We start from the raw sequence: 23714 nt of genomic DNA, 5'->3' as shown, positions 1-23714 counted from the left end.
GAAAAAAACTGTACAGAAAAATCAGTATAAGCAAAAGCTATTAATAGTTCTTTGAGATCAATAAAATTGATAAACCTCTAGCCAGACCAATTAAAAAAAAAGATGCAAACTCAATATCAGGAATGAGAGAGGTGACATTATCAAAACTTCTAGATCTATTAAAAGGATAATGAAAGAATATTATGAACAACTTTGTAACAATACATTCAACAACTTAGATTACATAAACAAATGTCTTGAAAGACATAAATTGCCAGTAATCACTCAAGTAGAAAGAGATAACCTGAATATATATACGCACACAAAGGAACTTGAATTTGTAGTTAAAAACCTTCCCACAAAAATATTCAGGCCTTTAAATGCCCCAGAAAACATTTAAGGAAAAAGTAATAGCAATTCTATACAAACTCTTCCAAAAAGTTGAAGATGAGGAAATATTAATACTGCTGTACTCAGCCTATGAAGACAAGAAAAAAAGACATTACAAGGAAGGAAACTACACAATATCCCTAATGTACATAGATATAAAAATCCTATACAAAGTATTAGCAAGAAGCAGCATTAGCTGAATATTTGGTGACTAGAGGGGCAGACTCTGGAGGTTATTTCTGTTTTTCACCGAATAAGACACGTTCTGTCCCATTCTGAGCACGGGTAGGCTGGCCCATCCTGGCCCCTTGCGACTGGGCAGAGCCTCTGTCTTTGTCACTTGATGGCAGAGTGAACCTGCCCTATCCTCTGCCTTGGCAACCAGCAGCTCAGGGCTCTGAGAACGGATGACGATCAGGCCCCCTGCCAGCCCACAGTGGGCACAAAGCCAACATGAGGAAGAAAACATGGTTTTGTAAGTCACTGAGATTTCAGGGTTACTTTTTCAACGCAGCAGGACCAAGCCCGTTCCGACGATACTCTGTACACTGCCATAGACCTGCTAAACCCAAATCTCTGGGCTAGAGCTTCGGAATCTAATTTTACCAAGCACCTCAAACTTGAGACCCCTATGCCCAACAGCGGCCCAGAGTGGTCCCCTGAGTCCACACACCCCATTCTGGGTTGATCCTAGCCTGTCTTGGCATTGCGGTAAGGTTCCAGCATCACCAGGCTCGTCCATTCCCAGCCCTCTCTCCCCACTTCCCTCTAAGCTTTTTTCTGTTCCTTCTCAGTAACAGTGAGGAATAGAGTATATGGATTTATTTATTTTCTCTACTTCTAAATCCGTGTATCCCAAATTCATCTCCAGATAAGACTCTCCAGGAGAGCTTACTAACAACACAGAATTCCTGGGGGCAGGCCTAGTGATGTGCATATATGACAACTGTGCCAGGTCTGATCACCAGGAGGCTGGGGAGGGGCTTGCATTATTGCACAGGGTAACTGTTACGCTCCCCACTAGGGCACAACTGTGCACACATAGCCTGAAGGGACAGAATGAGCATCCACCATGGCCACATTCTCGTGTGCGCTCCACTGCTTCCATCCTTCCCGCTAGAAAGCTAAGCCCATGTGTTAGTTTATCTTACTTTACATACACTACTTGATTATAAAACATTCTGGACACCTCTAACTGATTGTTATGATTGAATTGTGCCCAGCCCAAAAAAATTCCTATGTTGAAGCCCTAACCCCCAATGCTTCACAATGTGACTAGAATTGTAGAAGGGGGCTTTAAAAAGCTGATTAATTAAAATGAGGCCCTTAGGGTGGGCCCTTATGCAATATGACTGGTGTCCTTATAAAAAAGGGAAATTTAAGGCCAGGCATGATGGTTCACACCTGTAATCCCAGCTACTCGGGAGGCTGAGGCAGGAGGATCACTTGAGCCCAGGAGTTTGAGGTTGCTGTGAGCTATGATGATGCCACCACACTCTAGCCCAGGCAACAGAGGGAAAATCTGCTGAAAAAAACGGGGGGTGGGTGAGTGGAGGAATTTAGACACAGACACACAGACAAGAGAATGCCATGTGAACACGAATACAGCCATCTGCAAACCAAGTCTCCTACAACCCGGTACAGATCCTTCCCTCACAGCCCTGAGAAGGAACCAACCCCGCTGACACCTCGATCTCAGACCTCCAGCCTCCAGAACTGTGAGGAAATCAATTTCCATTGTTTAAGCCACCCCGTTTGTGGTACCATGTTATAGCAGCCCTAGCAAACTAATATACTGGCCAATGAGAAAAATGGATCAAGCCGTCTTATTGCCAGAAATATCTAACTACTATTCTTTAAAAAAAACAAACATTGATTAAATTTTTCTTCAAAACAGGGAAGGAATGAGACCACTTGTAATTATCCCCTCTGTTATAAAGTAGCGAGAGGGCAGCAGGATCTGGGATTCCTGCTTTCTCAAGAAAGGCACAATCCCTGCCCAGTAGACCACCAGAGATGAGGGATTATCAATGCTTCCTCCAAATGATTTTGCCTGTGCCACCTGGCTGGCCCTGTCCCAGCAGGAAGCTTTCAGGGCCCTGCTGCCAGGGCTGTTCTATTCAGTCCCCAGCCCCTATCCCCCACTTCCTGCCAGCCACCCACAATGGTCACTCCCCTGGGAACCACTGCAAACAGGAAGCTGGGGCTCATCCTGCACTTACAGCACCCTCACTGGGGACTTGGCCCTGGGGCCAGCCAGGAATGTCTTATTGCTTGATTGTGCTTAAAGCACCATTTTTATATCCATAAGGTCACTCCAATTTTTGTGCATCTGGTCATTAAAATACTGCCTAAAGTACTTCATAGCAGTTTCTGATTATCATCTCATTTCCCTGGTAAGGTGACTAGATTTTCTCAAGAATAAGCTTGTTTTAACAGATGAATCTTGAGAAGGTATGCAAGACAATGGTTTCCTATTGAAAACAAAAATACTTGAATTCTAAATCATATGAAAGTCACACACAAAAGGAAGGTCGATGTGCCTTGGACAGTTACCATCTGAGGAAATGGAGTGCCCGCGACACCCAGACCTCCAGCTGTTCACATGGAAAGGGAGTCTGATTATCTTATTAAGCACAAAGAAACTGAGGTCCTGTAAAACACAGGCCAGGAGAACAATACTGGTGAGAGAGAAATGCACAAATCTAAGAGCTCTGAGGACGTGAGCAAACCACATCTGCAAAATCCCCAAGGAAGAGAAGCACCTTCATCAGCCAGCCTGATGCCTCTGTTACCCGGGCAACCTGCACAGCATCCACATTCTGTACCTCGCCACAGAGAGGCTGCCTGTTTCCCAAATTATTTTTTGTTCCTAATATATTCAAATCAGTAACATTTTCAGTAAAACATCTACTAAAATTTTAAGGAAGGAAAACACAAAGCACTAAGACACCATAGTCCCCCTTCCAGGTAGCAGGCGCCTCACGGACATGGCACACCGTCCCCTGTGCTGGATGACACTGCCACATCTGCAATCACACTTAACACTCGAACTAGGATCTACTATTAGAGCACCAACTCTAGATGTGTATATGTGGCTTTAGCGTGTCATGACATGTGAGCTGTATGTGGCAGCCATTACTTCCAACATTTTACCACCTTACACTTTACGGAAAACTACAGAGGCACAGCTCATGAATTTTAAAGCCCTGTGAAGACACACTGTGTACAGGAGGAAGATGTGGACACTCACTGATGCTGAGCATGCAGCATCCCAATGACACACTTTTCTATATGTGATAACATCTGCCACCTGGTTGTAAGAACTTCCCCTGAGAAAAAATATATGGTAATGAAATCTAAGGCTATATGATGAGGTGCCTGCACTCACCAACAATGTCACTGGGTTCCTTGTTATACAGCTTTTTGTTCCAGTAAAGGAGTCTGAGGAGAGGAAAGGAGACCAGGAGGACAAGGCCAATCCCCAGGAACATGTGTGCCGTGAATCCTGCAAAGTCCAGGCCCTGGAAGAAGAAAAGGGGAAACGGAATGAGACAGACCTCTCCTCCACACTGGCAGTAGCTCCCCAAGTCAGGATCTGGGGCAAGCCAGCCCAGCAGGGGAGGGGCACGTTAGGGCTTGTGGGGACCTCAGGTGGAGGTCCTGGAGCCCAGCATGAAGTACAAGGAAGAACATGGGCTTCATGATGAACACCATGATTCTAAAAAAGTTTAAGGCTTGTTTCATGTCAAACCACCAATTCTCACAAGAATGACAAGCCATGTTAGGAGAAAACAAAAACAGCTTATCACATCCGATTCCAGCCTTGGCTGGGTCTGCCCTCACACTAGACTGACGTGTTCCTCCAGGATCAGGTGAGAAAAGACTGAGGGGTCAAAACACTAAACTATGTGACAAATATCCACCTATTTAAAGGTAAATTGGGTTTTTAAAACACTTAAGTCCCTGACATCCTAAAAGTACATCCTCACAGCTGGAGAGCACAGTCCTGTGCAAGACATCCAGTGGCCATCACGGCTGTGACCCCCCAGAGTGTCAGGACCAGCCGCAGGGGCCCAGGCAGGAGCACGTTCCTTCCCCACATGCTTCCTGTGGTTGCTGTGGTGCCATGTGCCAAGGTCAGCTGCTGAGGGTGTCTTTATGGTTGAGTCAAATCCTCACGAAGTTAATCTGCCCGGGAATAAGTCAGCAGCGTCATTAGTTGGTTTGGTTGTTTCATTTACTTTGTGCTTTTATACCTTCAGCAAATATATGCAGGCACCCCCTGAGCTCCCAGCAGGACAGACAAGGCACCTGTCCTCATGAAGCTGGCCATCTGGTGAGAACTCAAGGTCTTTTCCGTAGTGTCCATAAAACACTGCCATAAAGGGAGGTCAGAGGCACAGTGATAATGCACAACCACGGGGGGGCCCAGGTTGGAAAGGACCACAGACGTGAGGCAGTAAGATCTCAGAGCATGGGCAGTCCAGTTCTGCCTCGGGGAAGCTCTTACACAAGTAGAGGGGCAGCAAGTTCCACAAAACATGCAGAGGACCCCAAGAGGGTTGGAAGGAGTGATTTAAACTATATTAATTGTTGCTTACTAAAATTGGTTTATTTGTCCCTTTTCTATAAATGATCTAAAACCACTTACAACATTACTAAAGACACAACAAGAAGCCATTATCAATATCTGTCAAAGTTTAGGGCTTCCCAATGTATAATAATCTGAACTTCTTAATCCCTTGCAGTTACCTACACATTCAATGGTTGTCCTTGAAAATAGCCTTTTAAACAACAGATGGAGCCATGTAAGCTCATTCATAACAGATGGCAGGGAAACCTACAGAGAGGTGGGGCTATTGAAATGCTTGGAATGGCCACATATTAGAATTCACCACTTTTCAGCTAATTCTTCAATAAGGGTATTACTTTGAACTTTGTGTTTATCTATAGAATTCATACTCCAGATATGTGTCAGAAAAAGGTCCACAATATTTTTAGAGTCTTATGAAAATTGTTTTAATTTCCTCTAAAACCAGAAGAAAAAAAAACAACTTTGGGGTCAAAGAAAAGGGTTTAAAATGTAATATTAATATATTTGTCTGTATACCAACTGGGTCATGAAATAAATGTAATTGTCAATATTTCTTAGAGGAAATGGCCCACAAAGGCAGAAGTATCTGTATCCTGAGGAATTCTGAGTCCCATTGGAACATACAGTTTTGCTCCATTAGAAATGGTGAGGCAATTTAAGGAGAAAGTGATGAGCAGATTAAAAAAAAAAAGGACTAAGGAGGTTCTGGAGTGCATCCACAGTAAAACAACACAGCACTGAGTGGAAGTATTTGGTTGCTACTAGAGTTGTAACAGGTGGATTTATTAAATAAGGTCAGTGCAGACTGGAAAAATCCAAAGTGATTTTAAGAAAAACTACAGGCAGATGCAGTGTACAGTAGGATGCAAATGTTTTCACTAAGCTTATTAGGTTCATGTATTTGGGCCCCCCTGCTGCTTTTACGTGCCTCTATAATTTCCTAGACTCTTCTCTTTAATGTTCTCAGTAATAAAACCACCCACCATCCCACTTGCATCAAAACAGTGCTTAAAAGCAGCCTTTTCTTCTTGTAGGGAGCTGCTTCTATTTTGACCCTCTAAGGCTTTTTTTTTTTTTCCGAGACAGGGTCTTGCTCTATCACCCAGGGTGGAGTACAGTGACACGATCATTGCTCACTGGAGCCTCTAAGTCTTGCTTCGTATTGTTTTGGTTTGAGCTCCACCCTGCCACTGTCTTCTTAATTTTGCACAATGTCCTCATTTGACAGATTAAGTGGCCAAATGTTAAGGCATGTAAAACAACTAAAAGAGGGCCTCCCCATCAGATTGGAATATTCCTAGCTTCATAAACTACATAAATTTATGGAGGATGTAGCTGAGGGACTCCTGGCCCACCAATATCATTTTCTAGGAACACTTTCAGCCTATCTCTGTGACAAGTCAAAATAGTCCATTAGGTTGTAAGGGGTTCTAGCCAAATTGGTTTCTTGAATTCTTCTAAGTGAAAAACTCAAATTCTTATGAAGGGTTTAGCTGAATCTATTGACTGTTTTAGTAAAATATACATGGCGTGGCTTGAAAATAGAGGCTTGTCTAGACACCCAGTAAGAAGAAGACTTCAGCACTGCAGGAATGGGTGTGATGTCAGGCAGGAAGGAGGGGTGCAGGTTACACCAGTGGTCCCCAACTTTTTTGGCACCAGGGACCATTTTCATGGAAGATAATTTTTCCACAGACAGGAGGGGGGATGATTTCAGATGATTCGAGTGCATTACATTTATTGTGCACTTTATTTCTATTATTACATTATATTATATAATGAAACATACAACTCACCACAGGTTTTGGATCCCTGGGTTATACTGTAAAAGGGGGCCATCAAGCATGCCATGGAGCGGTCCTGGCACATGTGTATTTGAGGGAGTTAAAAGCCTCTGGCAGAGACACAGAAGTGGGAGACCCCAGCATGCAGGAATCCAGCAAGCCATGGTGGGGAGACAGCTCTGCTAGAGAAGGCCCACCTGAGAGGAAAAGGGGTCAAAAACAAAGAAGCCTGAGGCTACAGATATTGAATAAATGGACGGAAGCAGAAAACCTGCAAAGGAGACTAAGACTGGTTTCAGAGAGGCAGAACGGGAACCAGAAGCCAGTACGACCATCAAAGTTGTCAGCCAATGAAAAGGAGAACAATGGTTGCAGATAAGTAGCCAAACTATGCCCCAGCATGCACAGCATGGCGGGAAAGCTTGAAGAATGTCCCAGCAAGCACTGGGCTGGGGAAGAGTGAAGAATGTCCCAGCACACACGGCACGCAGGCATGATGGAAAAAGCACATGAACAGCGTCCAATGGCACAATGCACGGGGCATGATAGAAAAGATGACTCTGAGCTGTAAGGTGCTACTCAGAAGCAGGGGACACGCTCCTCTCAAGAGACTTTTCAAGTGTTGTTTAAAAGATGGTTGAATAGTTTTGCTCACCACTGGAGAGTTTCTCTAGAACAGGCAGATAGGAGAAAATGTAGCCATTAGAAGAGAACTATCTCCCCATCTGCCTGTTGGGGATGAAGGTAGTGGATTGTCGCACATGGAGTCCTACAGCTATGGGGACTCATGCTCACCTCATTTTTATCTCTATATGGAGAAGTATCCCCTTATCTCCAAACTACTATAAAATGAATTAAAAGCCACTTTTGATTATCCACAGAAGGCCATTCATTAGATACGTTTTCTGGAAGAGACAGGTTAACCCAAAAATTCAGGGAAAGTCATTAAGTGGAAGACAAGGAATGCCATCCTTGGTAAAGTAAGTTTGGAGCTCAGGCCATGTCCCCAGAGGATGTCACTTTGGCACAAAGCTGTGTGACGAGTCTTAGCTGAGCCTCAGCACAACTAGAGATGGCACTCACCTCTAGGGCTCTCTGAGTTTTTTTGCAAAAACCTCACCTTTCTCGCCTACCATCACATTTAAAATCTGGATATCTGATAACAGCATGTCAGTATGCCATGTAGGACTGTGGGAATGGTCTAATAGACCTGCTCTTTGCCTTCAGCTTTCTACATGGTTTGATAGAGACCCGGGGCCTTGGATCACATCCCACTTTAGTTCAGAGAACTCAGAACTAGGACTGTAAGGGCAGGCTTAAAATGATGCAGAGTTAACTCAATTTGTATCCAAGAAAGATACCATGCCTAGGATTTTACATTAATACTAACATGGTGCCAATCAGGGGCAGTTAAGCTGTTGCAGCATTCATTAAATGTTGTCATAAAAAGAAGAAAAAAAGAGGAGAAAAATAGCAGAATTTGAAAATCAAGTTCTAAAACCAGTTTAATGAAATATAATAGCCACACCCTCACTTGAATTATTTCTTTACCTATTCTACTGCAACTTATGTTTTCCATTAGAAATTTAAAGTTTTAGGTTTTACCACACTGCCTTGGTTATTGTAGCTTTATAATAAATCTTCGTATCAGGTAGTCACAGCACTTTCAGTTTGTTTGGTGTTGGCTATTCTGGATACTTTGAATTTCTATATAAATTTTAGAATTAGCTTGCCGATTTCTACTAAAAGAAAAACAAAACCCTGTATTGTTTTGATGGGGACTGCATGAATTTAAAAATTTTTAGAGAATTGATAACAATATTGCATCTTCTGACCCATGAACATGGCATATCTCTCAATTTATCGGGGTCTTCTTTAATTACTCTCTGCAATATTTTATGGTTTTCAGTATGCTTGGTCAGATTTACACAAAAGTATTTTATATATTGATGCTCTTCTAAATGACATTTTTATTTCCAACTATTCATTTCTAAATATAGAAAACCATTGATTTTTGTATAGTTATCTTGTATCCTGCAACCTTACCAAATTCACTTATTATTTTTACCAGCTCTTTTATAAATTGCATCAGTTATTCTACATGGGGAATTGTGTCATTTGCAAATAAGACATTTAATTCTTCCTTACCAAAATCAATGCCTCATATTTCTTTTCTTACATTATTGCACAAGCTACAGCCCCCAGTAAAATGTTGAATAGATGCAGTGAGAACAGACATCCTTGCCTTGTTTCCGATCTTAGGGGTAAATCAGTTTTTCACAATTAAGTATTATGCTAACTGTAGGTTTTTCATAAATGTTCTTTATCAGCTTGATGAAGTTCTCTTCTCTTCCTAGTTTATTGAGATATGCTATCAGTAATAGATGTTGGATTTTGCCAAATATCTTTTTCTGCATCTATTGAGATGATCATATGGTTTTCTCAGTTTGTTAGTATAGTGAGTTACATTGATATTTCAAATATTATACCAATCTTCCATTCCTAGATCAATTCTTCTTGATTATAATGTATTATCTATTTTACATACTGTTAAATTGGATTTGCTAATTTGTTTAAAAAAATTAAATCTATGCTCACAAGAAATATTTATAATTTCCTTTTTTTATACTGGTTTTGTCTGGTTTAGATATCAGAGCCTCACAGAATGAGTTGGGATGTATTCTAATTTATTGCAAAGCTTTGTATAGAATTGGTATTATGGCATTATTTCTTCCTTAAATATTTGGCAGAATTCACCAAAGAAGCTGTCTTAGCTGAGTTTTTTGTTTATGTCTGTTTTGTTCTTTGTGGGAAGGTTTTTACTTACAAATTTGATTTCTTTAATATATATAGGACTATTTAACTTATCTAGTTTTTCTTGAGTGAAGATTAATAGAGTATCTCTCAAGAAAATTTTCCATTTTATCTAAGTTGTCAAACTTATTAATGGAGTTGTTCATAATATTCCCTAAGAACGTTTTTAATGTTTGTATGCTCTGTAGTAATGTAACCACTCTTCTTTATATTGGTAATTTGTATCTCCTCTCTTGTTTTCTTCATCAGCTTGGGAGAGATTTATCAGTACTATTGACCTTACCAAAGAATCAACTTTTGCTTTCATTGATTTTTCTCTGTTGTTCTGTTCATCACTCTGGTCTGTATAATTTTCTCTCTTCTGCTTACTTTTAGTTTAATTTACTCTTCTCTTTCTAATTCCCTAGGATGGAAGCTGAGATCACAGATTTGAAATATTTTTCTACTATAGGTATTTAGTGGTATAGCATAAATTTCCCTCTAAATACTGCTTTTTAGAGCAGGGACCAGCAAACTGCCACTTGCAGGCTAGAATACAGCCCATGTCCATTTATTTATGTGTTGTCTGTGGCTGTTTTCACGATATAGTGATCGAGTTGTGTACTTGCAACAGAGACCATATGGCCCATATGCCTATAAAATTAACTATATGGCCTTTTAAGAAATTTGCTTACTCCTGCTTTAGAGGAATCCCACAGATTTTGGTATATTCTGTTTTTACCACAATTCAATTTAAAATTGCTCTGAACTGAATTCTATCCCCTCAAAATTCTTGTGTTGAATCCCTCCCCTGCAATGTGGTAGTATTTGGGAGGTGATTGGGTTTAGATGAGGCCATGAGGGTGGGGTCCTCATGCTGGGATTAATGCCCTTATACAAGGAGACACCAGAGAGCTTCCTCTCTTCCTCTTCCTCTCCACTTCCTGCCATATGAGGACACAGTGAGAGGGTGGCCATCTGCAAGCCTGGAAGAGGGCCTCACCAAGGAATGAAATCAACTGGTACCTTGATCTTGGACTTCCCACCCTCCAGAACTATAAGAAATAAATTGCTATTGTTTAAGCCACACAGTCTATCGTATTTTGTTATAGCAGCCCACGCTGATCAATACAAAAATACTTTCTAATTTCAGTTTCACTTCCTTCTTTGACCCTTGGATTATTTAGAAGTGTGTTGTTTAGTTTCCAGTTATTTCAGGATTTTCCAAATATCCTGGTTATTAATTTCTAATTTAAGTCAACTGTGGTCAGAGAAAACACTTTGTATTATTTGAATCTTTTTAAATTTACTGAGATTTGTCTTATAGCCTAAAATCATTTTAGTCAATGTTTTGTGTGCACTTGGAAAAAATATACATTCTTCCATTGCTAGGTAGAGTTTTCTATAAATGTCAATTAGGTCATGTTAGTTGATAATGTTTTCTATATCCTTGCTGATTTTCTGTCTACATGTTCTATCAATATTGGGAGAAGTGTAGGAAACTCTCCGACTAAAATTAAGGTTTTATCTATTGCTCTATGCAGTACTATCAGTTTAAGTTTCATCCATTTTTGAAGTTCTGTCATTAGTTGCATAAACGTTATTGTTATGTCTTCTTTATGAATTGACTCCTTTGCCATTATGAAATGTTCTTTAATCCTGGTAATATTCTTTACTCTGCAGTCTACTTTGTCAGATATTAATATAGCCACTCTGGCTTTCTTCTGATGAGTCTCTGGCCATTCCCTTACTTTTAACCTATTTGTGTCTTTATATTTTAAGCGTATGTGTTGTAAGAAGTATATATAGACAGTCCTCAACTTACAGTGCTACAACTTAACAATTTTTCGACTTCATAATGGTGCAAAACTGTCACAACTTTGACATAATGTACAGCATTCAATAAATTACATGAGGTTTTTAACACTTTACTATAAAATAGGTTTTGCGTTAGATGATTTTGCCTAACTGTAGGTTAATGTAAGTGTTCTGAGCACATTTAAGGTAGGCTAAGCTAAGCTGTGATGTTCAGTAGGTCAGGTACATTAAACACATTTTTGACTTAAGATATTTTCAACTTATGATGGGTTTATCTGGATGTACCCCCATTGTAAGTCAAAGAGCATCTGTAGTTGAATGAGGCTTATTAGTTCAATCTGACAATCCTTGCTTTTAAATTGGGATATTCAATCTATTTATATTTTAGGTAATTATCCATATTGTTAGGTTTAACTCTTGTAATTTTTTTATATTTGGCCTATCATCTCTTTGTTCCCTTTTACCTCTTTTTCTACATTCCATTAGAATAAATAAATATTACTTATGATTTCTCTTTATACTCTTTGATGGTTATTAGCTGTTATTCTTTATTTTTCCCTAAGCTTTAGGGTTTATCATATACATTTTCAACTTGTCACAGATTACTTTTGAGTGATATTTTATTAATTCCAATTTACATATAGTATAAGAACCTTACATTAGTGTACTTTAAGACAGAGTCTCACTCTGTTGCCCTGAGTAAAGTGCTGTGGCGTCAGCCTATCTCACAGCAACCTCAAACTCCTGGGCTCAAGCCATCCTCCTGCCTCAGCCTCCCGAGTAGCTGGGACTACAGGCATGCACCACCATGGCCGGCTAATTTTTTCTATATATATTTTCTAGTTGTCCAGATAATTTCTTTCTATTTTTAGTAGAGATGAGGTCTCACTCTTGCTCAGGCTGGTCTTGAACTCCTGAGCTCAAGCAATCCTCCCATCTCAGCCTCCCAGAGTGCTAGGATTACAGGCGTGAGCCACCGCGCCCAGCCCATTAGTATACTTTAATGTCTCCTCTTCTAGCCTTTATGTTATTGTTGTCATACATCCTACTTATATGTTATAAACACTTAATACAGTATTATTTTGTTTAAACAATTATCTCTTAAAGTGATTTAAATGATAAGAAGAAGATTATGTGAATTCACTCATAGTCACCCTTTCTAGTACTCTTTGTTCCTTTGGGAAGATGCATGTTTCCACGTGATGTCATTTTTCTTCTGCCTCAAGACTTCCTTTAGTATGTCTGTGTGGGTCTGTTAGTAATTCTTTTGGCTTTCATATATCAGGAAAAGTCTAATTTTGTATCTAAGAAAAAGATATTTTCACTGGGTGTAGTATCCTGAGTGGACAGGTTTTTTTCAGTACTTTAAAGATGTTGCTCCATTATCTTCACACTTGCATTGTTTCTGAAGAGAAATATATTGTCATCCTTATCTTTGTTCCCTTGCACGTAACATGTCTTTTCTTTGACAGTTTTAAGATTTTTTCTGCTTATCATTGCTCTCAAACAATTTGATTATGACATGACTTAGTGTAGTGTTCATGTTTCTTGTGCTCTGGCTTTATTGAACTTCTTAAATCTGTGGGTTTATACCACTCATAAAATTTGGAATTTAAGGCCATTTCTTTTTCAGGTGACTTTTTCTGTTTCCCCCTTCCCCCTTCGAAGACTAGAGTTACATTTATATTTAGCCACTTGAAGTTTTCCCACAGCTCACTAATGCTTTTCATTCTTTGTTATTATCTTTTCACTCCGTTTCAGTTTGGATCTGTGTCTTCAAATTCACTAATCTTTTCTTCTGCAATATCTAATCTGCCATTAATCCCAATAAGTATATTTCTATCTCATATCTCAGACGTTACAGTTTTTATCTCTAGAAGTTTGACATGGGCCTTTTAAAATATTTATAATGTTGTTACTTAACTTAATGAACATCTGTAATGCAGTAATGGTTTTAATGTCCTAGCCCAATTATAACACCTGTGTCTGTTCTAAGTTGGTTTCCAGTTCATATTATCCTGTCATAGGTCATATTTTTTGCTTCTTTACATGCCTGGTAATTGTTGATCAGATGCCAGACTTTGCAAATTTTACCTTGTATGCTGTTGAATATTTTTGTATCCCTACAGATATTCTTGAGGTTTGTGATGGGATGCATTTAAACTACTTAGAAATAGTTTGATTCCTTTGGGTCTCTTGATTTTAAGATTTATTAGGTGGAACAAGGACAGTGTTCGGTTCAGAGCTAATCACCCGTCTCCTCACTACTGAGATAAGACCCTTCTGAGTACTCTATCCAATGCCCATGAATTAAGAAGTTCCAGTCTGTCTGGCAGGAATAGCCGTTATTCCTGTCCCGGTACAATCTTCCTAGTAGTCTTTTTGGGTTGTTCTTTCCCTTGTCTCAGGCAGTTTCCTCACATGCATGCACTGATCTGAACACTCTGTTGAATACTTGAAGGGGAGCCCCTGAAGATCTCTGTGGTTCTCTCTCTGGTCAGCTGTGTCCTCTCTGGCACTGTCTTGCAAACTCCAGCTGCCTTGGCCTCCCCAGACTCTCAGTTCCTTCTCCTCAATGCAGGGAGTCCAATGAGCTCCATCTGGATTGTTCTCTCTGCACCACATCCTAAAACTCCCTCAAGGCAGTGAGCTAGAGCAATCATAGCACCTACCTCATTTGTTTGCCATCTTGCAGGGATCACCCTCCTTTTTGCCTAGTGACCAGTGTCTTCATTACTATTGTTCCATGTAGTTTGTCTGGCTTTGGTTTGGTTTTTCTGGTTTTGTTTGTTTGTTTGTTTGGCTGTCCCCAGGCAAATCCAGGCCCTGTTACCCCATCTTGGACAGAAGCATAAGCTGTGCTTTTTATTCCTGCATATCTGCATAGAAACATTTTGGGTGCAAAACATACTATTTGCACCAAAATATTAAGATTTATTTCTGGTTGGTGGAATTATAACGCTTTTTATTTTGTGAGTGTGTGAAATTTATGGGTCCTACAATAAATGTATTACTGTGGAATAAAAATAGTAACACAAATTTTTTCTAAAAATAGTTCTTTCCTATGCATGAGATCCATCCTGGGTGATGGGTGCCCTAGAATAGATCACAAGGCCCTGTCACTGTCTAACATGCTCCAGGGTGATATGATCATGGCTGCACAACTCAGTTCACTCAGCAAGACTAGTGAAGTGCTGCCAGGCAGCTTCCCAGAGGAACCAGGGAGTGTAAAGTTTCAACAGTCTCACCAAAGCATCCACATTATACCCAGACTCTCTAGAACATGGTGGTTCCATGAAGGGGCCATCAACACCCAATAGCCATGAATTTCAAAGGTTTAAGTATTTTCATGGAAGACAGTGTTCACGCTAAACACGCTGACACACTTCACAGACATACGCACACAAACATATGACCTACAGTAAATAACACCAATTTGGAAGCATTTTTTAATGAAACCTCAGAAAAGAGAAATTGAGAAAATTCTAATGACCAAAGAATGGTAAATGAAAATTAATGATATAGTTCTAATTTTAACACGTTAAGATATGTAAAATAGCATTTGCACTCTAATGCTTTGTCTATATTATAGTATATAAAGAAATTTTATACTAATATTTATAAGGACTTTCAAAGAATTTCTAAAAATATTCATTTTCTGACCCTTAAAAAATAAATTTTAAATTCATCATCAGTAAATTTGTCTACCACAGCTGAGAAGGGAGTCCTCTTTCTCTAGTCCTTAATGTTAGTTGGAAGAAACCTCAGTTCTTATTAATGTAATGTACTATGACTAAATATATTGTGTTATCCAATCATTTCTCTAAAAATTTATCAGAATGATTCAGCTTTAAGAAACAATGGTGATATAGCACCTCTTGTATACTCCTGGATAGAGCTGGAACGCATTCTACTAAGTGAGGTATCCCGAGAATGGAAAGACAAGCACCACATGTACTCACCATCAAACTGGTATTAACTGATCAACACATAAGTGCACATATAAGAATAACATCTATTGGATGTTGGACGGGGAGGGGGGAGGAGGGGACGGGTATTTGCACACACAAAGAGTGCAATACACACCACCCGAAGGATGGACATATTTGAAACTCGGACTTGGGTTGGGGGGCAAGGGCAACATACGTAACCTAAACATCTGTACCCCCATAATATGCTGAAAAAATAAAAAATAAAAAAAAGGAGATAAAAAAATAAATAAATAAAAAGTGTAGTCAAGTGGCCAGTAACATATTAAAAAGGTGCCCAACTTTTATTGGCTACTGAAGAAATGCAAATTAAATTCACAATCCTCTATCAACACACAATCACAAGAATGATGAAAATTAAAAATACCAAGAGTGGGCAGGACTGCGGAGCAACTATAACTCTTGAGCTATTCGGGTGGGAGTAAATTGATAAGGCATCTGTAGAAATGATTAGTGGTAGCTACTAAGGCTGAATATATGCTGATCTATGAAACGGCAATTCTAATCCTATCTATAAATCCAACAGAAAGACCATGTGTATTTATCCCAAAGCATGTAAAAGAATGTCTCAAATTGGAAAAACCCAAAAGTGTCCATCAGTAGTAGAACAAATACAATGTGGTATGTTCACTATACAGAAAGAACAACGAAAATGAAAAAAAAAAAAAATTTATCAGAATGAGAATGAAGTGACTTCAAGCCAGCTAACTCTAGGTTGGAGGATCAAGACCTACCATCCCACTCTTGCATGACCAATAGCATTTACTATGAAGAGGCAGCACAGAGGAGCTTGATTTCTAGTAGAGGTGTCCATGTGGACAGAGTGCTAAGTAGGCTGAGGTCTGCATTCATTGGAAGCAACCCTAGTACACTGGTACATACCATCTTCCTCAACTCCTGGTTGGAAACAATAATGACATTTGGTGGGTCTCCGATGGCAGTGGCAGCTCCTCCAATGTTAGTGAAGATCACTTCTGCAATCAGGACTTGTCTTGGATCAAGGTTGAGCACCTCACATAGTCTGCCACAAATGAAGGAAAATGAAAGTAGTCTCACTACTCACATAGTAAAAGGCCCACGTGCAAACCAAATGTTTTCAAAGCATTTGCTCATACAAGGGAGGCACAGGCACGTGTGCACACCCCCCACCCCGTGAAAAAGGCAGTGCTAGGGGGACGAGCAACTGCAACAGCACACTCAGGCCACAGCTGACTCTGGGTGTTACGTTTCCTCTGAAAGTTAACCCACCAGCCTCTGAACCACCAGTGCGGTAAGTACCCTCTTCCCAGCCCCAGTTCTGGAGGAGCAGGCTCCTGTGTGCAGGCCCTCACACAGGCGAATGGGTGCTGCCACCATACCCCTCCGCGTCAGGGTGGGGCAGCGCGGAGAGCACTGGTGGCTCGCACGGAGCCGCTGACTTAGTCTTTATTCACCTTCCCTGTCTCAGATGCCAAGGCCCCAAGCTCTGCCCTTGCCCCTGCCCTTTAACTACTGTTAATAAGGACTGACTTCTTCCTTGGAGAAGGAGCACACTCTACAGCCATGGTTGTCCACGTGGCTGCTCACTGGATTTGTCTCCGAATCTTGGAGAGTCCTATAGCCCGGCCCACAGCACACCAATCCCGAGAGTGGGCCTGGGCAGCAGCATTCTACAGCCCCCAGGTGGGTCCAGTGCAGAAAGTGCAGAAAGCACATCACAGCATCCTCCACCCCGGCCCAGTCCTGTACAGGGGTGGGGCCCTGCTGCACTCCAGGGCTGTCCCACCACCTCCTGGCCCTCAGCTCATAGCACAGCCAGCCACAGCCTTCCCCTCTGCTGGTGGGAGGAGCAGACAGGCCCACAGACTTATGAGGAAGCTGAGGTAGAAGTGTGTCTGGGGACCACGAGCAGGAGCAACTCCACAGATGAGCATGAGTCCCCTGGAAGCAGCAGCGCTCAGCTGAAGAGGCCCCAGGATCTACTTCTAGCAGGAAGATAATTTGTACACGCCAGTCAACACCACCAGACAAGGCACAGTGGCTCCAGTCTCATGGGCCTAGGATTTTAACTGTGAGGACGAAAGCTACTCAGGCCAGACACAGGCAGAAGAATGTGATCAACACTTACAAAGTCATGAAGAATGTGGTCATAGAAACAGTGGGTCTTAGCACATCAGCACTTAAACCTTGAAAGACGTAATTTTTTGACTAATAAATGGAATTGCTGCTCTAACAACATGACAAAGCCAGTTCCTAAGCAGTGACAATATAAACAAATCCTGGCAAGGCTGAGACAACCCTCAGCTGTGGGCAGTACAGGGGTGCTGGGAACAAGGTGCCTGCCACACCTCGGTCCTGGAATCCCGCTCTCACTGAAGGTCATGGGAGAGCGTGGCGACAGCGGGGATCTGGGGCATGTGGGTGGCACCACCATTCTCAAACCAGGCCAGCCACAGAGTCGTGCCAGTTAGAGGAGGATGGGGGGCCTGCCTCTTGTCCCCTGTCATGCCCAAGGGATTTAGTACTCTTAGTAGCACATGTTACGGTCTACAGCACCCCTCAAACAAGTCTGCTCCATCCCTCATTCACCCTCAGCCCTGCAGAGAAAGGCCGAGAGCCCAGCACCCCCCACGCCCCACAAGTCTCTGTCTACACAGGAGTAGTGACAATATGGCTAAGCCTGTAGGAGCCTGGGTACAAGCCTGAGTCTCCACACTGAGGCAAGAGTTAGGCTCAGATGCTGCAGCCACATCCATGGGGGTGCTGGCCGCCTCCTCATACCCCAACTCACGCCTCTAGGAGTCATCCCCAGAATTAATCCTGAGTCCAGGAAGCAGCATCTTGCTGGTGCCTTTGAACTTGCTCTGGCTCCTACCTGTGCCCAGGTGGGTCTCTCGTCTCACAGAACCCTTGGCACACTCGCTCAGCTTTAGCCCTTTGCTGGTACAACCCAGATCAGTGCGGCTGAAGTGACTTGTTCAAGGGCCCTACTACCATGCAGGACCCTGTGAGCCCCTGGGGCAGCTTTCTCACCTCCGTATCCCCAGGCCCAGCCAAGCACCCGCTGGTGATGGGCCCAAGCAGGAGAGGACCCAGGCTTGGGAGCCTGAGGCTGATATGCTGGGGAAGCATCTTTAAGACACAGAACATAAAGTACGGAAACAAACTTAGGTCCACATCTTCAGACAGGGCCTGTGCAAGGACCCAGACTGAAGCTCAGGCTTCAGAAGATTCTGGGCAAACGGCCTGTGGCATTCAGTAAGTGTGGGATGACTTAAGTGGATGGAATTAAAAGAAATGGAATCGGATCAAAATAATTTCCCTTTCCCAGATTTACCCTGCGAAGCCTGGCCAGGCTGAGCCCTGACTCTGGGGAGCCCAGTCACTCCTGCCCCAAGCCTGGTCATGATACCCTCGACAGACGTACCCTGCATACCTTATGGTCACAGGAGTGAAGAGAAGCATCGTGGTGACATTGTCCAAGAAGGCAGAGAGCACAGCAGCGATGAGACACAGCATGATGATCATGGCCCACACTCTTCCCCGGGACAGTCGGTATGCCTGGGGCGCACACACAGAAGGAATAAGCCAAAATCAGCAGGTTCGTAGAACAAATGCTACTTTTCATTAGTGACGCTAAGGAACAGGGATCCAAACAAACATGGCACGTGGGTTTTGACTTAGACACATGAAGTCCTGGGTCTGCTAAGATGAGATAGTGATGGCCATGCTGGGCACCGCAGTCCTGAACACTCAAATCTGCCATGGTCCACACAGATTCTCCTTCTTCACAGTGCCCCCGTCACGAGGTGACGGCCCCCGTTCCCTTTAACATCATCTAGTGTTTTGGTTAGACAGCCTGGCTGTGGCATCTACAATCCATGGGACCCTAGTGTCTGCTGATCTTTGGGGACCTAAGAGATACTTTCAGTACCAAGGTATGGAAGGAAGAGGCCAGAATACACAAGACGGTGCATGAAGATGACAAAAATCACAGCACAGGTCTATCGTTCATAGTCTGCAAAGGGCTTTGTTGGATAATTTTAAAAAGAACTTTTCAGTTCCCAAAAAAATGCCAAGCACAGCACTAGCTCTGCATTAGCATGGCCTGGCAAGACCTCCTCTTGCAGCAACATTCTGGGGGCCAGAACCTGCTGCTGCTTCTCCCCAGGGGTCCAGTTAAAAGTGAAATGGATGGAATTTTACAACATTTGCATTAAATGATAGTTTAGTTTCCTAAACATCTAATGTCAATAAAATAAATATATCAATTAATTAGTACATAACTATTAATATCACACCTACCTTTACAGCACAATAATCAAAAAACCCAGTTTCTGAAAATATGGCTACTAAGATCATCTGTGGGGAAAAGAGAAAAAGGAGATGAGAATCTTTTAGCAGAGCACCGTACTGAAACGGTGTGAGCATGATCAGTGCAAAGGTGAGCTCTGGCCCCCAAAGCCACCACATCACAAGTGGTTTATGACTCAGGTCCCACACTAGCCCACCTGTGCTTTGAAAGCACAGGGCGGCCACTGGACAATATGATAAAGGAGCACACACCCAAACTATTACTTAGGGACAATATCTTCCTTTACCCATACAATTAAAGGTACTTTTTCAATCACTGAAACTCTTATATGGTTCGATTATTTGGGATATTCCATTTTTTTATTTTAAGGGCAGAAATGCAAAACAATTGCTAACTTTTCTAAGTGGCAATGCTATTTCATTGTCAGACAGGCCTCAGACTGACGTTCTCCAGCTAACTAACCAGCACCGGTCGTTCCGTGTCTCCGCAGCAGGAATTAGCCAGACCTGCACTCACACGTCCCAATCAAGCCCTAATCGTCATGTGGCACAGTGTCTTTAATATAATCAAGGATTTTCCGCAGTGACAGCAAAAGAGAAGGACCCAGGCTGCGGCGGGCTCGGAGCCCGTCCCACTGGGAGGGCTGTGATTACCATGCCAAACAGCAGGGCCAGGGTCTCAAAATCAATCCACTCCACCACGTGGGTCAGGCTGGGTCTCTGCAATCAAAGCACAAATTTGCCAATTAATCCTGTGCACCCCCTCCAGTGATAAACTCGAAAAATAGGCTGCCTTGTACTGCAAAGCCACTCACTGGGCCAGAGTTGGAAATCACACCATCCACTTGCCTTTGAAATTGGATCACATCATTGCTGAAAACAACACTCATGACCCAAGGCATCTGTGATGTCAAACCTCTGCATTTAGTAATTTAAAAATTTGTTTTTTAACCCTGTCCCCAGCCACTCTGTGAAGAACTGCAGCCTTGATGGCAGGATTGGCCCTTGAGGTTACACTCTTAGTGGAGTCCATGTGTGCCTTCCTCAGTGTCATGGCCTCACACCAGGTGACAGAGAGCAGGATGACCGTCTGTCCTGCTCTGCATCTGTCCCCCATTCTTACAGGGAATATGAGGGGACAGCCCTGCAGGGTCTGGCTATCGGGAAGGGCTGCATGATGGGTGGCCCGTGGGCCTTCCCACAGTACCTGCCTGCTACGTGCCACATTAGCAATCTTCAAAATGAAATAGACTGCTCCTCCACTGCTCCTTAACCATTGGTAAAAGTAACAGCGCTTTTATGTCTAAGTTTTAGGGTTCTGGGATTTTACCTTTAGGATTAGCATTTGTTTATACCAACTCTAGCCAAGAAAAAGTTCAAGTTCTGACTACTGCTTTCAGGCTGGGCCTACATTCAAAATTTAAATTAAAAAAAAAAAAAAAAAAACCAAAACATAATAAATGGCTGACTCAGCACACATACCCTACATAGTTTTTTAAGCTAGTTATTATTCTTTGGTTGATTGAATGGCCTCTAGTAGTTTTCAGAATAATACCACTGAATTCCATAAAGGTGTTTCCAAATCCAGTTCTGCGTGTGGTCACCTCTAGGTGAGCCCTTAATTCAGTTCCAGCATTGTCCCTCAAACAACTCTGGGCCACTGTCTGCAGGGGACACTCAAACTCTGTTGCTTCCCTACATTTATTCCCCACGTCTCTGCTAGATGGCCCACGCTCAGACCCTGCCAGGGCACTGTCACCCCCATACATGCTTCACCAGGGCCTCCTGATGTCTGCAGGACAGAACCAGACTCCCAACTCCCAGCTCTGCTCCAGCTAGGATGGGCCCTTCTCATTCCCCAGGGCCGACAACATCCAGATCTAGCCCAGCACTACTCTGCTACACAGTCCTGGGCAGATACATCACCATGAGGAGCCTTTCCTCAGCCAAAAGGGAGAACACCACCACTGCGACGTGTGTGATAAAATCAAATGAAAAATACCCATCAGTGCTGTAGCTTGTTGGTTCCTGGGCAAAAACATGGAAGCGGCATCTAAAATATTGAAAAACACCAGCTAAAGCCTAAACCCCGAAATGTCTTTGAGTCTGACATTCTATCAAGTGGTAAGCCAGGGACTGGGAACGTTACAACTCACGTCTCCGATGACAGCCAGGGCCGCTAATGCTGCAAGGGAACCCAGCATGGCTGCCAGAGTTCTGTGAACGATCTGGAAAGAAACACAGGAAATTACTGCATTCCAGTCCCCCAGGGATTTCCCACACAGGGAAGCGTGTGGTGACATGAGTATGTGTGTACATCTGCCACTGTGTCCCACATCTACCAAAATGATAAATAACTCACAGGTCTTGATACTTCAGGGTCTGGACACCCCACAGACATGTACAACCAACACCAGCCATCCTTCTAGAGAAAGCTGCTTTCATTCTTTCATTTCCTGAATAACTACACGACCCTGGTAAGACAGTAGAGGACTGGACAATGTGCTGTACGAGGACACCCACAGCAACGTGTCATGAATTATCTGCCACATGCTCCCTAGGCAACTGGACCATCAGTTCGACAACATAAATCAGTTATTCCCAGTTACTGAAACTGTTATCAAGCCAAAAGTACACAGTTAACTGCAACGCAGGACAGAGGGCCCTGCAAGGTGCTGGGGAAACCTTCCAAGGAGACCGAAGGAGGGTGGAAAGGGCAGAGGGAGCCCCGGCAGGCAGTGCAGCAAGTGATAAAGTCAGAAGTCCTCGAAGCAAACACGGATGCAGGCCTCGCGCAGGCCGGCAGGGCACTGTCCTTCCCAGGAGTCAGACAGGAGACTGGCCTGACGGCCGGCCAGGTCCCACCAGGATGCGCAGGTCCAGAACTGCACAGCCGGGCACCGTGTCCATGCCCCACGCACACTGCTGCGCTGGTGTTTCACGACAGAGGATGTGTTGGTAGACGAGGGCAAGGAAGCATGGAATACACAAAGCCCAAATTCTCCCTACCTCACCACGGCGGCTGGCAAGACACAACTGAGAAGCGGGCCCTCGGCTCACTGTGGCGCAAGTGCCAATTGCTGGCTGAGCGCGGGGAGCACTGTGTGACCACAGCACCCATGAATGCTCCGTGTACACACTCTTCAGGGCTTCTCAGAAGCACAGGACCTCGGGGTCATTGGATGTCTGGAGATCTGCTCTCTCACCTGCTCCCGTCCTCGCTCAGGTGCTCCCTGGGCATAGGCGCTGCCCCAAAAGCAAGCCCCATACCCCAAGCTGCTCTGGCCCCACTGCCCCAGCCTCTTCCAGCCCACTCCCCGAGTTCAAGCTCAGAGAGTTGGCTTGAGAGTGATGCAGAACCATGATGTCAGGCTGTCCTTCCCTGGCCCAGTGGCGCCCACGTAGACCCCGGCACGCAGTGGGTCCCAGGTGCCCACAGAACATGGGCACGCCCGGCAGCGCGAGCCCCAAGGGTACACAGACACCCTGGTCTTTCTCCTTACGGGTCTCCCTGCATTTCACTGACCCTTCCACTGACCAGAGTAGCCCCAGGAAGAACATGAGTCAATCGTCATATTTTCAGCATGTAAAAGCACCCTACGCCATACAAAGACTAGATCCTACAAACGGGGACCCTGCCTCCCCATGAAGGTGTGTCTGTGAGTCTCATGGCCAGCCGTGCGCCCCTGCGGCTCTTGTCCCCGCCTGGTGTGGATGCAGGGCCCCGGCCCTACGGGAGACGGGCAGGCTGTGCTGTCCTGACACAGACCTGCCTGGCGCTCCTGTCTACACCCTGGGAGGTTCTGGGTGCAGGAGAGCAGGTAAGCCAGTTCTCGGCCCCAGTGTGATGTTAGGCCCTAACTCTGTCTGAGGGGGGTCCCGTGGGCTGCAGAGCCCTATCTCCTAGAGGAGATCAGTGGGGAGGGCACAGCCTGGACCCCAGCACCCACCCTGCTCCCAGGAGCAATGGTGCTCTGGGAACCAACTCTCCAACTGCGGGGTGCGGGCGACAAGTCAGACGCCCTCTGCCTCTGAGCAGTGTGGGCACGGAGGGTGAGCCAGCCACTGGGA

At 43.7% G+C, this 23714-nt stretch overlaps 1 protein-coding gene across 1 annotated transcript in view; it reads right to left on the bottom strand.

Annotated features, from left to right (window-relative positions):
- The window catches only part of OCA2 (oculocutaneous albinism II), a 242073-nt gene that overhangs the window by 150404 nt on the left and 67955 nt on the right, over nt 1-23714 (bottom strand). The window contains exons 9-14 of the mRNA XM_012648001.1: nt 21800-21871; nt 20298-20363; nt 19635-19691; nt 18766-18890; nt 16233-16371; nt 3761-3893 (exon numbers count right to left, since the gene is read on the bottom strand). Coding sequence (XP_012503455.1) covers nt 3761-3893; nt 16233-16371; nt 18766-18890; nt 19635-19691; nt 20298-20363; nt 21800-21871 — 592 coding nt within the window. The remainder of the gene's footprint in view (nt 1-3760; nt 3894-16232; nt 16372-18765; nt 18891-19634; nt 19692-20297; nt 20364-21799; nt 21872-23714) is intronic.

Source organism: Propithecus coquereli, unplaced genomic scaffold (assembly GCF_000956105.1).
Source record: "Propithecus coquereli isolate 6110/MARCELLA unplaced genomic scaffold, Pcoq_1.0 Scaffold28, whole genome shotgun sequence".
Lineage (NCBI taxonomy): Eukaryota > Metazoa > Chordata > Mammalia > Primates > Indriidae > Propithecus > Propithecus coquereli.
Note: the sequence above shows the minus strand (reverse complement) of the source record. Positions and strands in the feature narration are given on the sequence as shown.